Consider the following 16,972-nt stretch of genomic DNA (forward strand, 5'->3'; position numbering starts at 1 on the left):
GAAAACTGCCCCAACATTCTCAAACAAGAGGGAAAAGTGGAGATAGAAAGAATCCACAGATCACCTCCTACATTTAATCCACAATTGACAACTCCCAGGAATATTATAGCCAAATTCAAAAACTACCAGACCAAGGAAAAAATATTGTAAGCTGCTAAGAAGACACCAGGGAACCACAGTTAGGATAACTATACTAGTGGGAGACTTGAACCTTCCCCTATCAGATCTAGATAAATCAAACCAAAAAAATAAATAAGAAAGAGGTAAGAGAGGTGAATGAAATCCTAGAAACATTAGAGTTAATAGTTATATGGAGAAAAATAAATAGGAACAAAAAGGAATACAACTTCTTTTCAGCAGCACATGGCACATTCACAAAGGTAGACCATGTACTAGGGCATAGAAACATGGCAAACAAATGCAAAAGAACAGAAATAATAAATGCAACCTTTTCAGATCATAATGTAATAAAAATAATAATTAGTAAGGGTACATGGATAGACAAATAAAAAATTAATTGGAAACTAAATAATATGATTCTCCAAAATCAGTTAGTTAAAGAACAAATCATAGAAACAATTAATAATTTCATAGAAGAGAATGACAATGATGAAACATCCTACCAAAATCTGTGGGATACAGCCAAAGCAGTACTCAGGGGGAAATTTATATCCTTGAATGCATATATTAACAAATTAGGGAGGGGAAAATCAATGAATTGGGCATGCAAATCAAAAAACTAGAAAGCAAACAAATTAAAAATCCCCAGATGAAAACTAAATTAGAGAGCATAAAAATTAAATGAGAAATTAATAAAATCAAAAGAAAAGGGATTATTGAATTAATAAACAAGACCAGAAGCTGGTACTTTGAAAAAACAAATAAAATTAACAAAGTACTGGTCAATCTAATAAAAAAGGAAAGAAGAAAACCAAATTAACAGTATCAAAGATTAAAAGGGAGACCTTACCTCTTATGAAGAGGAAATTAATGCAATCATTAAAAACTATTTTGCCTAATTATATGACAATAAATAGAGTAATCTAGGCGATATGGATGAATATTTACAAAAATATAAATTACCTGGATTAACAGCAGAAGAAATAGGATGCTTAAATAATCCAATATCAGAAAAAGAAATTGAACAAACCATCGAAGAACTCCCTAAGAAAAAATCCACAGGACCATATGGATTCACAAGTGAATTCTATCAATCATTCAAAGAACAACTAATCCTCAAACTATACAAACTATTTGAAATAATAAGCAAAGGAGTTCTACCAAATTCCTTTTATGATACAGATATGGTACTGATCCCAAATCCAGGTAGATCAAAAACAGAGAAAGAAAACGATAGACCTATCTCCTTAATGAACATAGATGCAAAAATCTTAAATAGAATACTAGCAAAAAGACTCCAGCAAGTGATCACAAGTGTTATTCATTATGATCAGATGAGATTTGTACCAGGAATGCAAGGATGGTTCAATATTAAGAAAACCATCCATATAATTGACCATATCAACAAGCTAACAAACAAAAATCCCATGATTATCTCAATAGATGCTGACAAAGCCTTTGACAAAATACAACACCCATTCCTACTAAAAACACTAGAAAGTATAGGAATAGAAGGGCCTTTCCTAAAAATAATAAACAATATATATCTTAAACCATCAACAAGCATCATCTGCAATGAGGATAAACTAGAAGCACTCCCAATAAGATCAGGAGTAAAACAAGGATGCCCATTATCACCTCTATTATTTAACATTGTACTAGAAACACTAGCAATAGCAATTAGAGAAGAAAAAGAAATTGAAAGTATTAATGGCAATGAGGAGACCAAGCTATCATTCTTTGCAGATGATATAATGGTCCACTTAAAAAATCCTAGAGAATCAACTAAAAAGCTAGTGGAAATAATCAACAACTTTAGCAAAGTTGCAGGATACAAAATAGATGCACATAAATCATCAGCATTTCTATATATTTCCAATATCTTAGCAGCAAGAGTTAGAAAGAGAAATGCCATTTAAAATCAACTAGGCAATATCAAATACTTAGGAATCTATCTACCAAAACAAAAACAGGAATTATATGAACACAACTACAAAACGCTTTCCAAACAATTAAAACTAGATCTAAACAATTGGAAAAACATTGATTGCTTATGGGTAGGAAGAGCTCACATAATAAAAATGACCATTCTAACCAAATTAATTTACTTATTTAGTGCCATACCTATCAAACTACCAAGAAATTTCTTTACTGAATTAAAAAAAACTATAACAAAGTTCATTTGGAAGAACAAAAGATCAAGAATGTCAAGGGAAATAATGAAAAAAAAATGTGAAGGAAGTTGGCCTAGCAGTACTAGATCTTAAACTGTACCATAAAGCAGTGGTCATCAAAACAATATGGTACTGGTTAAGAGACAGAAGGGAGGATCAATGGAATAGACTTGGGGAAAGTGACATCAGCAAGACAGTCTATGCTAAACCCAAAGAGCCCAGCTTTGGGGACAAAACCCCACTATTTGACAAAACCTGCTGGGAAAATTGGAAAATAATATGGGAGTGATTAGGTTTAGATCAACATCTCAGACCCTACACCAAGATAAAATCAGAATGGGTGAATGACTTGAATATAAAGAAAGAAACTATAAGTAACTGAATACTTACACAGAATAGTATACTTGTCAGATCTTTGGGAAAGGAAAGATTTTAAAACCAAACAAGAGTTAGAAAAAAATTATAAAATGTAAAATAAATAATTTTGATTACATTAAATTAAAAAGTTTCTGTACAAACAAAACCAATGCAACCAAAATTAGAAGGGAAGCAACAGACTGAGAAAAATATTTATAATAAAAAACTCTGACAAAAGTCTAATTACTCAAATATATAAGGAGCTAAATCAATTGTACAAGAAAGCAAGCCATTCCTCAGTTGATAAATGGGCAAGGGACATGAATAGGCAATTTTCAGATAAAGAAATCAAAGCTATCAATAAACACATGAAAAAGTGTTCTAAATCTCTAATTAGAGAAATGAAAATCAAAACAACTCTGAGGTACCACCTCACACCTAGCAGGTTGGCTAATATGATAACAAAGGAAAGTAATAAATATTTGAGGGGATGTGGCAAAATTGGAACATTAATGCATTGCTGGTGGAGTTGTGAATTGATCCAACCATTCTGGATGGCAATTTGGAACTAAGCTCAAAGGGCTATAAAAGAATGCCTGCCCTTTGATCTAGCCATACCACTGCTGGGTTTATACCCCGAAGAGATCATAAGGAAAAAGACATATCCAAAAATATTTATAGCCACACTCTTTGTAGTGGCAAAAAAACTGGAAAAGGGGGATATGCTCTTCAATTGGAGAATGGCTGAACAAATTGTGGTGTCCATTGGTGATGGAATATTTTTGTGCTAAAAGGAATAATGAACTGGAGGAATTCCATGTGAACTGGAATGACCTCCAGGAATTGATGCAGAGTGAAAGGAGCAGAACCAGGAGAACATTATACACATAGACAGATACACTATGGTAAAAATTCTAATATAATGGACTTCTCTACTAGCAGCAATGAAATGATCCAGGACAGTTCTGAGGGACTTAAGAAAAAGAATGCTCTTCACATTCAGAGGAAGAACTATGGGAATAGAAACACAGAAGAAAAACAACTGCTAGATCACATGGGTTGATGAGGATATGATTTGGGATGTAGACTCTAACTGACCACCCAATGCAACTATCAATAATATGGAAATAGGTCTTGATCAATGACATATGTAAAACCTAGTTGAGATACACATCAGCTATGGGGTGGCGGCGTGGGGGATGGAGGGGAGAGAAAGAACATGAATCATGTAACCATGGAAAATTTTTCTAAAAAAATAAAAAATATAAAAAAATAAAAATGGAAAAACAATTCGTAACAAATGAAGAGGAAATATAGTAATTTGTTATAAACTATCTTGCCCAATTGGGACACTAATGCATTCCTGGTAGAGTTGAGAACCATTCTGGAGGTTAATTTGGAATTATGCCCAAAGGGCTATGAAACAATGCATACCCTTTGATACAGTAATACATTTTTAAAAAGACAGGGGGAAAGGACCTAACTACAAAAATATTTATAGCTGCTCATTTTGTGGGGGTAAAGAACTAGAAATTGAAGAGATGTCTATCAATTGGGGGAATAGCTGAACAAATTTTGATACATGATGGTGATGGAATATTATTATGTTGTAAGGAATGATGAATAGGATGATTTTAGAAAGAGCTGGAAAGACCTACATGAACTGATACAGAGTAAAAAAAAAAAAAAAGAACCAGGAGAACATTATATACAATTACAGTAGTACTGTGGAATGATGAATTCACATGAAAGACTTAGCTACTCTCAGCAATATGATGATCCAGGACAATTCTTTTTTTTTTTTTTTAACTTGAATTGGATTTATTTATTTATTGTTGATTAATAGAGAACATTTTCCCTTGGTTACATGATTCATGTTCTTTCCCTCTTCTCCTCTCACCTTACCTCCCATAGCCAATGTGTAATTCCACTGGATTTTGCTTGTGTCATTGATCAAGACCTATTTCCATATTATTAATATTTGCACTAGGGTGATCATTTAGAATCTAGATCCCCAATCATATCCCCATAGATCCATGTGATCAAGCAGTTGTTTCTCTTCTGTGTTTCTGCTCCCACAGTTCTTTCTCAGTCCAGGACAATTCTAAAGGGCTTATGACAAAGAATGCTTTCCTCTTCCAGAGAAAGAACTGTTGGAGTCAGAATGAAGATGGAAGCATACAATATTTCAATTGTTTATTGGGGTTTATATTTGGGGGCTTTGGTTTTATAAGATCACTCACTTACAAAAATCTACAATATGGGAATAAAAAATGAACTGGATAAACTATTTTGCCCAATCACACTCCAATAAACTTGATAATACATGCAATGGATTACTATAAAGTATAAAATATCCATATTAATGGAAAGAGAAATAAAGATTTTGATTTCTCCCCAGTCATGAGAAGGAAAGCATGGTTAGGGATGGGGATGGGGTAGGAATCCATTGGGCTGATTTAGTATACTTTCCTTGTGTTTATCCTATGGCAGGGACTCCCAATGTGGCTATAGTGACACCCCAAGAAATGGCAGGCACTGATTATTAATAGTCTCCAGACCTTTATAGCCCCTCTCTTTTTTTGCCTCAGGGTAGAATGTGCTGTGTGGGATTCAATGTTAGGTCTACAATAGTGGCTACGGCTTTTTCATTATCCCCAGGACCCAACCATTAATTCTCCTAGAGAGCTTTAGCAGTTTTTTTTTTTCTGGGAGAAACTGAGAGTTGGAGAAAGAAAGGTTATGCAAAGGTACCAAGGGTGTTGAGAATCAGGTGCTACCTGACTCAGTGCCTTTCTCATGCACTATAGAGCTGGAAAGAGATTGATATACTCGTAGCCAAACAATGATTTTTCAAAGTTTTATTGAAACATGCTGTAGCAGGTCACAAGACATATAAAAAATGCTCAGTTCACCATCCTGAGACTCTAGTATTTTCTATGCTTCCCCTGGGACCCTATTTCTTGAGAGGGCAGGCTTGCTTTCCCTGAGGGATGGATTAGGACCCTGAGACCCAGAGGAAGGAAAATCAGGTAGCATATTCCTATCTGAGCTTAGAATTGGATTGCCTTTGGAACTTGCAAGAGACCCCAGAGATCATTTCATCCAATGGTGTCATTTTACAGATGGTAAGACTGAGATTTTGAAAAGTGAAACTTCCTGTCCTAGGTCACAAAAGTAGTAAGAAGTAAGTCAGGGAGTAAAACCCCAGTTTTCCAATTTTCAGTCCAGTGTTCATTCCTCATTTTGCCGGCTCAGAGACAATACCCATTGTAGCACTGCTACCCTTAGGAGGGCCAGCAATGGATAAAGATGGGGATTTCTAGGCACAGGGGTGAGGGCAGGTCTTCCAGCAAGGAATGGAGAATGGTGTAAGTAGGAGTGGAGGTAGGCAGATCTACTGGAGCTATTCCCTCTGGAAGTAGAATCTGGTAATGGTGTTTGCTTGAGTATTGGAAAGTCCAACTGGTCTATCAGCCTCTGTCTGGGTAGAGAGGAACCAACCGGGGCAGGCGGCAGACTCAAAGCTGCATATGGAGTCACTCTCAGATTTGATGAATGTGAAACGCTTGCACTCTTCCCGATTCTTGTCCAGGTCTGTGATGTTCACTGCCTGCAGACAGAAACAAGATGGTTTATCGCCCACCAATCAACTTATTAAGGATGGGTGGAGAAAAGGGAGACATGAAAGGGATGGGGAAACAGACAGAGAAGGCACCATGATAGAGGTAGGAGGAGAACCAGCTGTCGTGGAAGCTAAGAAAAAAAGAATTTCAAGGAGGAGGTGGACTCCTGGGCCAAATCTACAAAGAAATCTGTGAGGAGCTTTGTGTCCTTGGGAATATAACTTCCCTTTCTGCTCCTGTTTTGTCTTATCTCTTAAGATTCTCTTCACCTCTGAAAATCTACAGTCTTCTATTTCTAAGAATAATCCTTAAATAGCATGGGTTCTGGGTCATCCTAGACCATTTCTTTGGCTTAAATTTAAAAAATAAGCACATGTGCACATTCTGTTCAGCTTAGGAAGGAAAAAGTATTCCAAGTAGTTTTGTTCCCCCTACCTCCAGGTTTTAAAAGTATTTATTTGCATATTTCTAAATTGTTCATTTTAGTAATCAAAGTTGTTTGAAGGGCAGCACAACAATAAACACTCTGGCCTTCAGATTAACTGCGTTTTATTGCTGGCCTAGACCTTGGCACAGTTTTGAATTATATTTTCTCTCAATAAGATTTACTTATGATCTTACAGTTTCACTATCCCAGGAGCTTGAAGGTATTCAGCACAGTGCCTAGTACATAGAAAGTGCTTAATAAATGCTCTACCTACCTATCTATCTGTCTGTCTATCTATCTATCTATCCATCTATCTATCTATCTATCTATCTATCTATCTTTCCTTCTTTCTTTTATTCATTCTTGCTTGCTTTCTCTCTTTCTTTCTTTTTCCTTCCTTCCTTCTTTCCTTCCTTCCTTCCTTTCTTTCTCTCATTCTCTCTCTTTCTTTCTTTCTCTTTCTTTCTTTCTTTCTTTCTTTCTTTCTTTCTTTCTTTCTTTCTCTCTATCCACCCATCTGTTTATCTACCTATCTATCTATCTATCTGTCTGTCTGTCTGTCTATATAAGCAAGTATCCATCTATCATCTATTCATTCATTTAGATTCTTTCTTTCTCTCTTCCTCCCTCCCTCCCTTCTCTTTCTCTCTCTCTCTCTCTCTCTATCTGTCTCTGTCTCTGTCTCCCTGTCTCTGTCTCTCTCTCCATCTCTGTCTCTCTGTCTGTCTCTCTCTCCTCCCCACCCCCATGCCCACCATATACTGCCTTCTTCCTGCATAGTACACTTCAGGTCACTTGTGAGTATGTTAGGACAATTGATTTTGGGGATGGATTGGACTAACGGGCCCCAGAAGCCTTTTTTTGCTCTCAAATTCTGTAATTCTATGATTCTGAATTGAGGATGGAGAGGATTTGCTACTGAGCATTTAGCATCCTTTTGTATGACCACAGTTGTGATCTACACATGAACAGAAATCAGTCACCTCTATGATGGAATTTGAACTTAAAAATCTCCCCCAGGACGGCCAGATAGCATACTGGGTAAAGTGCTAGGCCTGGAGCCCAAAGGACTTCAGTTCAAATCTGATCTCAGACACTTCTTAGCTGAGTGACCCTGGGCAAGTCACTTAAGCCTGATTGCTTAGCCGTTCCTTAAAGCTGCTCTTCTGTGTTGGAAGTGAAACAAAGACAAAAGTAAAGGTTTAAAAAATATCCTAATTCAACCATCAAGATAACTGCAACTTCCTTGCTCTCTTATATCTACTATTTTATCCCTTTAGAAAGTAAACTCCTTGAGGGCAGGGATTGCCTTTTTCCATTTCTATGAGTATCCCTAGCACTTAGCACAGTAGCACATAGTAAGCTTTTAATAAATGCTTTTCCATTCATTTTTGTGATTTAAAGAATTCTCTCTAGAAGGTCGTTATTAGATATTTGTCAGTCAACAAGTAACAAACAACAATTAAGCACTTACTGTTTTCCAAATACTCCAAGCTGGGTATATAAAAAAGAAAGGCAAAAAGCCCCTGCCTTCAAGGAGTTTATATTCTAATAAGGGAGTCTCCATGTAAAAGTACAAGATAACACAGAGTGGAAATGCAAGGCCTCTTCCCTGGGGAAGGATAATAGTTTAGCAAATTAAATCATAGATTGTTAAATTCTAAGACCTGGAAGAGAAGCTCAAGATTCATTTTAAAGATGAGAAAACAGAGGCTCAGGTAAGGAAAGGACTTGCCAAAGGTCACACGACTAATGTCTAGTAACATGTAGAAAGATTTGTTTAACCCTTTCCTAGCACAGAGAGGTTAATTGAGAAGATGAGACATAGTTCTGATGGAGATGAGGAAAAGTTGGAAGGTTAATGGTTTGTCATGGGGTATGAATATTAGAGGGTAACAGTGGAAGGAATGAGGTGAAGGCATGGGCAGAGATTCTTACCTCCAACTGGAGCTTGGGAGTACCACCAGTTTTGACACAGGCCAGACCCAGACTTCCATCATGGATCCCCAAGAGTACAGAATTAGGTTCAATGGAAACCATGTCAATTTTTTCTGGAAAAAGAACACAGCAGAGGGGAAAGTGAGAGGAACCCCAGAGTGGCAAAGAGGGAGAGGTGGCCAGATAGACAGAACCAAGAGCCAGATCAATGAAATCGCAGTTCCCATCCTTACCTAATTATTAGGAAGTTATTCCTTACATCAGGCTTAAGTCTTTCTCTTTGTAACTATGACCCATCTAGCTCTGCCCTCTGGTGGCAGTGAAAACTGCCTTCTTCACCTTTTTTCCCCACCTTTCCCTTGGTAGGAGAGCCCCATTTTAAAGTCAATGTTCATGGAGAAAGGAAGGAGAACCCTGGATTTTCCATGTTGTAGAGAGAGAGGTGAGGAGAGGAAGAGAGAGAAAGGAGGGAGAGGGGGAGAAGGAGAGGGAGAGAGGAAGACAGAGATAGAGACAGAGGTGGGGGGAGAGGGAGAGGTGGGGAGAGAGGGGAGAGATAGGGCAAGAGAGGGAAAAGAGGGAGAGGCAGAGGATGGAGAGAGGGAGAGGGGAAAGAGGAGAGAGAGAGAGAGAAAGAGAGAGAGAGACACACACACACAGACAGAGAGAGGGAGAGACAGAGAGAGAGAGAGGTATATAGAATAAAAGAATCCTGAGTTCTAGACTTTCTATTACACATACACATAGATCTATCTATATCTGCTTGTCTATCTTGATAGATAGACAGAGATATAGATAGGTAGAGTCAGAGACATATATAATAAGAAAGAACCCTGATGTCTAAGCTTTCCCTATTACAGAGAGAGAGAAATTGAGGCAGAGATTCATAGAATAAAAAACAAAGAGACAAAGGAAGCAGAGAAAGGCAGAAACAGACAGGAGACAAAAAGAGGGGTACATCAGAATCTCAGAACATCAGAAATGCTGCCCGATACCCCATTTGTACAGACAGGGATTATTAGACCCGTGCAAGCAACAAGACTTGCCCAAGGTCACCCAGCTAGTTGGTGGCAGAGCTGGTGTGGTAGAAAGAGAGCTCTCTGATCTTAGAAAAGGAAGACTTCAATTCAAATGCTGGGTCTACCCCCTTGCTACCCCTACGACCACTGAGTCATGCCACCTAGCCATTTGGGCCTCAGTTTCTTCACCTGTAAAGTCAAGAGGGATCAGACTAGAAGGCACCTTTCAGCTTTAGGTCTGGAAGCCTTTAATCTATTGGACAGCCCAGTGTTGGGGTCCCGAGGGTCTGATGCCCACGGGGCTCTCTGGGCATTCCCTTCTCTCATGACACCATCCTCCAAGCTTCAGACTTAAGGAACCAAATGAGAACTTGATAGCAGGGGTTAGGAACTGGGAAACAAAAGTGACTTTGACTTTAAAATGGAAAGAAATCGGATCCCCAACACTGAATACACACACAGATATAGACACATGCGAATGCACACATGTACACGTGATATCACTCACTCAGAAAGCATTTACTAAGTGCTTCCTTTGGGACCCGATACTAGAGCTGCAAAGGCGTACACGCACACGTACATACATGCCAATGTGGACACACATCCTTCTACTCATGCAACAACTGACCTTCTAGATTAGTGTTTGAGCCTTGCAAGTAGCCGGCCACGAGCTGGTTGTTCCTCAGGTAAAAAGTCTTCTGGTAGATATCCCAGATCCTGAGAGATCAGGGCACACACTTTAGAGGAATAGCTCTCCCAGTGGGGGCCAGGAGAAACACCGTTTACATTTGATTCATAGTATCTCAGAGCATCAGAAATGCCAACATTCTTAGGGATCGACCTGCCTAGTCCCCCGTTTGTATAGGCAGGGAATAGTAGACCCATGGAGGCAACGAGACTTGCCCAAGGTCACCCAGCTTAGTTGGTGTGGTAGAAAGAGAGCTCTCTGAACTTAGACTAGGAAGACCTCAATTTGAATCCTGGCTCTGCCCTTCGCTACCTCTCTCTATGACAATCCCCGACCTTGTGACATAGACAAGGCAGGTATTGTTATTCCCAATTATAGCTCAAATACAAAAACTCACTTAAAGCTCATTAAAAATCTCAAGACACTATGTAGAGGCCAGTTATTATTATTGTTTCTATTTAGTTGAGGAGAGGCAGTACTGTATAATGGCTAGAGAAGGGAGTCAGGGAAATGCTGGTTCAAATCCTGCTTCTGGTATTTATTGGTAACTTGAGCAAGTCACCTAACCCCCATGAGTCTCAGACAATGGCTTGACTTAGCTTCTAAATGGAAAGTGTTTCAGGTTGATACCACCCTGGGTTCCTGGATTTGTTTTCTTTGACTCAAGGTTTGCAAAGCACTTTGCAAGTATTATCTCACTTGATCCTCGCAACAACCCTGGGGAAATAAGTGCGATTGTTATCTTTATTTCACAGATGAGGAAACTGAGGCAGGCAGAAGTTAAATGACTTGCCTGTGGTCACATATCTGGATTTGAATTCAGATATTCTAGGCTCCAAGTCCAGCACTCTGACTGCACCATCTAGTTGCCTCTACATTTAACCAAACTCCCCTTTCCCCCATTAGTCTGAAGCATGGGGTTTTTCCTGTGTTCCCAGCTAATATGATCATTATTTTAAGAGACTATTCCTATTACTTTTGGGCAGCCTAGTGGATAGAGTGTTTGACATGGAGTCAGGGAAATTCATCTTCTCGAGTTCAAATCTAGCCTCAGAAACTTACTGTGTGTTCCTGGGCAAGTCACTTCACCCTGTTTGCCTCAGTTTCCCCATCTGTAAAAGGATCTGGAGAAGGAAATGGCCAACTACTCTAGTATCTTTGCCAAGAAAACCCCAAATGGGGTCAGAAAGAATCAAATATGACTGAAACAATGGAATAACAACCCCAAATCCCCAACACAAAACACCATTATTTTGAAAGAGTTCAGGAGAATGAAGTTTTCCTAAAAATTTCCCCCAGGCTCTCTTGTTAGAATATAAAATATAAAACAGCAGATACCAGACAGCAGCCCTGCAGAAGGGCTGTGGGAAAAAATGTAGGTCAGAGCATCACAGTAAATGTATACTCTGTTCTGTAGCAGCAGGGCATGGCTGATGTAACTGCCCTTCTGATTCAGGACAACCAGTCTGCAGGGAATTTCTGATATTAAAACCTCTTTGAGCAAAGTTCCCTTTTCTTAAATTCTGCTTCCTCAGGCAGTGGCATCCTGGCGAGAAAGAAATTGTTCAGGATAATTTTTAGACCCTGTCCAAATTTCTTTTTTTTTTTTCTTTTTTCTTTTTTTTAAACCCTTGTACTTCGGTGTATTGTCTCATAGGTGGAAGATTGGTAAGGGTGGGCAATGGGGGTCAAGTGACTTGCCCAGGGTCACACAGCTGGGAAGTGGCTGAGGCCGGGTTTGAACCTTGGACCTCCTGTCTCTAGGCCTGACTCTCACTCCACTGAGCTACCCAGCTGCCCCCCTGTCCGAATTTCTAAAGTCTGTAGAAATCATGAAATCAAAATAGGGTTTCTCCTCTGATCCTTCAGGGCTGAGACTTTATGAAAATCACATCAACTCCCATTTCCATATAGCTTTGGAAGGTTTACAAAGCACTTTCCTCGTGGCAGCCCTGGGGATTAGTCACTGAAAATATTACTGGGGGCAGCTGTGTGGCTCAGCAGAGTGAGAGCCAGGCAAAGAGATGGGAGGTTCTAGGTTCAAATTTGACCTCAGATACTTCCTAGCTATGTAACCCTGGGCAAGTCACTTAACCCCCATTGCCTAGCCCTTACTGTTTTTCTGCCTTGGAACCAATACCCAGTTTTGATTCTAAGACAGAAGGTAAGGGTTTTTTAAAAAATGTTATTGTACCCATTTTATAGATGAGAGAACTGAGGCTCAGAACAGTTAAGAGAATTGCCTACGAGTTAGTAGCTTGGTGTTGCCTATAGAGTGCTGGACCTGGAGTCAGGAAAGCTGTGGGCTCAAATCCCTCCTTTGCTACTTAGCTGTGTCCTCCTGATCTATTATTTAACCTCTCAGAAGTGCAGAATCTTCTTCCATAAAATAGAGATAATAATACCTGCTGTAATCATTCAGGATAGTTGAGAGGTTCGAGTGAGATAATATAGGCAAAGGGTTTTGCAAACTTTCACTCTACTATAGAAATGTCAATTAGTTTATCTCAAAGGGATGGATATGAGACTCCTTCTCTCCTGACTCCACATTCAGCATGCTAACTCTCTAGTAAGCTGGCTCCCAGTTCATCTGTGTTCCTCTTTTCTAAACAGTAGATGGAGCATTCTCTCCTTTGCAGGGCCCCCAGTGCCTTGGCCAGCCTGGATTTCCCTGACTACCCTGGAAGCTAAGCTTTCATCCCTTGTGGGCTTCTCCCAGCCCAGCCTTGCATGGGGTGACCCATGGCTATAAGATGACCAACTTACCTGTATATCTGGCTCTTGCTGGACATTTTCATAAAGGGGAAGGATTCTGTTTCTGAATGAAAAAGGAAGAGGAAGAGAGTGATCAGATAGCTTCGGGGGCACACAGAGAGGTCCATCTTGTTCCCTTGGCCAGTGTGGGCTCCACCAGTCTACCATTGCAATCTACCACTGCACTCCTTATAAAGAAAAAGGCCACCCACCAAATTCAGTTGGGCTCTCACTGTCCTACTGGAAACCGGAAATGCTTTAGAATTTCCAAAAAGCTATTGTTGTCACTTTTTGGCCTCTAGTTTCGCAACTGGTTGCGTAATAACTCCCCACAGTGCAATTTCCCCAAAACAAGATTTCTATTTCCTCTTCACCAATTCTCTTGGAAGAAAAGCATAATGAAAATCTTCCTGAGCATCTTTTAAGCACTATGAACCTCAGGCTCCTGCTTTGTAAAATGAGAGGGTTGGACCAGATCATCTCTAATCTAACTAGATCATCTCCTACCAGCTTGGTTGGTGGGTATCCTGCTATTGGAGCTTGGGACACTTTAAAAAGAAAATTTCTAGAAGAAAATGGAAGTTTTTCTTTTAGGACTAGACCAGAGGTTGGGGAAGCCCTTGACTCATGAGAATGCCCGATGGCAATTTGCATCCTTTTAAAAAGTGACAGCTTTGTGGGGAACTGGTCCTGGGGGCAAGTTTAGCCTTCCTGGCTCAGTGCTCTGAAATGAGTAACAACCACTTGTCCAGGTTGTACAATGGGTTTTTTGGGTTCTGGTTGGACTAGATGTTTGCTGAGTTCCCTTCCCTTCTATAGTTCCAGTATCTTTCTGTCTCTAATTCTTTGTGATTTGGAGTGAGACTCATTTTCTTCATCTGTAAAATGAGGATAATTTTTGTTGCTGTTGAGTCATTTTCAGTCGTTTATGACTCTTTGTGACTGCATTTGGGGATTTCTTTGCAAAGATACTAGAATAGTTTGCCATTTCCTTCTCCAAATCATTTTACAGATGAGGAAACTGAGGCAAAGTTAAGTGACTTGCCTAGTGTCACCCAGTTAATAAGTGTCTGAGACCAGATTTGAATTCAGGAAGACTCATCTTCCTGAATCCAGACCCTGCACTCTATCCACTGTGCCACATAGCTGCCCTACAGTGAGGATCATTAATACCTCTAATAGATAGAATAATACCTATAATTGGATAGAGCTATAAAATTCTAAAATCTTAATGATTTTGGGAAAGAATTTAAAGCTAGGGACCTCAGAGGGCATCTTACCCAAATCTTTTCACTTTACAGGGGATGAAATGGGTCCAGAAAGGTGAAATTATTTGCCTGAGATTACATAGGAGCAGGAGCAAGAGGAGGATTTGAACCTCATGCTTTATGCTGTAAATCTTCCAAATGAAGAGAGCAAACAGGACAAAAGTAATAACAATAGCAATGATAATCATTGCTAGCATTTATATAGTGATTTAAGGTTTGCGAAGCATTTTACGTGTGTTATTTCATTTGACCCTCACAACCCTGGAAAGTATTATCTTCATTTTACAGATGATGAAACTGAGACAGAAAGGGTATAGTGACTAGGGTCACACACCTAGTAAGTATGGGAGGTCTGATTTAAACATAGGTCTTCCTGACTCCAAATTCAGGATTCTGTCCACTACAATATGGGTTAATATTTGCAGAGTGTTTCTAAATACAAAAGTTCATTGGGTCCATACAACAATTAAATGATGGTGCTATTATTATCATATTTAAGACAAGGAACCTGATGTTCAGAGGAGTTATGTTTGTCCCATAAGAGCAAGAGACAGGATTCAAATCTGGGTCCTCCTGACTCCAGTCTGAGCATTCTATCTACCAGACCTTGCTGACAGGTTGTAATCAATGAACAAACCAGAATGGATCTATCCAAGTGAATGTTGTTCCCTTCTACCCCTGAATCTCAAGAAGAAGCCCTCTCATTTATTCCCAGGATCAGATAGCCTCAAGAGCACACAGAGAGGGTCATCTTAATGGAAAGAGTGCCTGAACAGGAAGCCAAGAGAGATCTGGATTCAAATTCTGTCTTTCATATCCATTATAGCTTTGTGACTCTGACAAAATCACTAATCTCTTTTGAGCTTCAATTTCCTGATCAGGAGCTAATAGGACTTCAGGTATTATGAGAATCAAATGAGAGAAGAATAGATGAAAACCACTTTGCAAAGTCTAAAGGACTGACTATAAGACTCAGCTCTTAGTCCTTGTTTTCTCTTTCTTCACCTGAATTCTTCAAGGAGTTAGTCAATAAATATTTACTGAGCACTTTATTACATACCAGGCACTGTGCTAAATGCTAGGAATTGAAGCAAAAACAGCCTGTATCCTCAATGAGATCACCATTTAATGAGGAAAACAGCAAGTAAATATCTAGGTATCTGCAAACAGAGTGTGCTGTTGTTGAGTCATTTCAGTTGCATCTGACTCTTTGTGACCCCATTTGGTGTTTTTTTTTCTTTTCTGTGCAATGCTGTTTTATGATATGCTTTCATTCATTCATTCATTTATATATTTTATTAATTTATTAATTTATTTGTTTGTTTTTGTTTGGATTTTTCATTTTAATAACAAATTTCCACATCAGTTTCCCAAAGTTACATGATCCATATTTTCTCTCTCTCTTTTTCCTTCCCTCCTCCCAGAAATTATAATTTCATCTATTTTATACACGTATTATGATATAACGCATATTTCCATATCACTCATTTTTAAGTGAATAACCTTATAAAATTAAAACTCCAAAACATAAACCCAAATAAACAAGTGATAAATCATGTTTTCATCTGCATTCCTACTGCAATGGTTCTTTCCCTGAAGATAGATAACATTCTTTTTCACAAGTTCCCCAGAATTGTCCTGGATCATTGTACTGTTCTATGTAGCAAAGTCTATCACATTTTGATCATTCCACACTACCGCAATTACTGTGTGTACTGTTCTCTTGGTTCTACTTATTTCACTCTGTATCAGTTCATGTAGTTCTTCCTGGATCTTTCTGAAATCATCCCGTACACCATTACTTACAGCACAATAATATTCTATCACCATCATATACCACCATTTGTTCAGCCATTCCCCATTTGGGGTTTTCTTGGCAAAGATTTTAGAATAGGTTGCCAGTTCTTTCCTTAGCTCACTTTACATATGCGGAACGGAGGCAAACAGGGTTAAGTAACTGCCTTTTGTCACAAGCTAGGAAGTCTGTAAGGCCAAATTTGAACTCAGGAAGAAGATTCCTAACTTCAGGTCCAGCCTTCTATCCATTGTGCCACCTAGCTGCCCCATATACAAAGCAGATGGAAGGTAATCTCACAGGGGAAGGCACTAGCAACTGGGAAGCTATGTCTTCAGAAGGCAATATTTAAGCTGAATCTTGACGGAAAGTCAAGGAAACTAAGAAAGGAAGATGAGAAGTGAGAACATTCTAGGCCACATGGGACAGTCAATGAAAAGGTGAGGAGTTAGGGGATGGGTTGTTGTGTGTGAGAAATAGCAAGACCAGCACTGATGAAACATGGAGTTGTCATATTTTAGGAACTCTAAGTAGATCAATACATTGGGAACCTAGAGCAGGTGGAGTAGAGTGAAGGTTGGAAAGGTGGGAAAGGTGCTATTTATGGAGGACATTAAATACACATTGATCTGGAGGTAACAGGGGGCCAGTGGAGGTCTTTGAGCAGGAGGGCACTATGGTCTTCTTGAAGCTTTAGAAAAATCCCTTTAGAAACTATAAGTAAATTAGGTGAACATAAAATAGTATACCTGTCAGATCTATGGGAAAGGAAAGAATTTAAGACCAAGCAAGAGATAGAGAATATC

General features: G+C 39.1%; 1 protein-coding gene across 1 annotated transcript; it reads right to left on the reverse strand.

The window, feature by feature from the left end:
- Nucleotides 1-5,533: 5,533 nt before the first annotated feature.
- IL1RN (interleukin 1 receptor antagonist) lies at nucleotides 5,534-13,231 on the reverse strand. Its single transcript, XM_044660439.1, has 4 exons — nucleotides 13,116-13,231; nucleotides 10,290-10,378; nucleotides 8,643-8,755; nucleotides 5,534-6,264 (listed from the first exon to the last, which is right to left on the reverse strand). The coding sequence occupies exons 1-4, from the start codon at nucleotides 13,229-13,231 to the stop codon at nucleotides 6,058-6,060; spliced, it is 525 nt and encodes a 174-aa protein (XP_044516374.1). The 3' UTR covers nucleotides 5,534-6,057.
- Nucleotides 13,232-16,972: the final 3,741 nt, after the last annotated feature.

The sequence above is a fragment of the Gracilinanus agilis genome, chromosome 2 (assembly GCF_016433145.1).
Source record: "Gracilinanus agilis isolate LMUSP501 chromosome 2, AgileGrace, whole genome shotgun sequence".
In the NCBI taxonomy this organism is placed as follows: Eukaryota; Metazoa; Chordata; class Mammalia; order Didelphimorphia; family Didelphidae; genus Gracilinanus; species Gracilinanus agilis.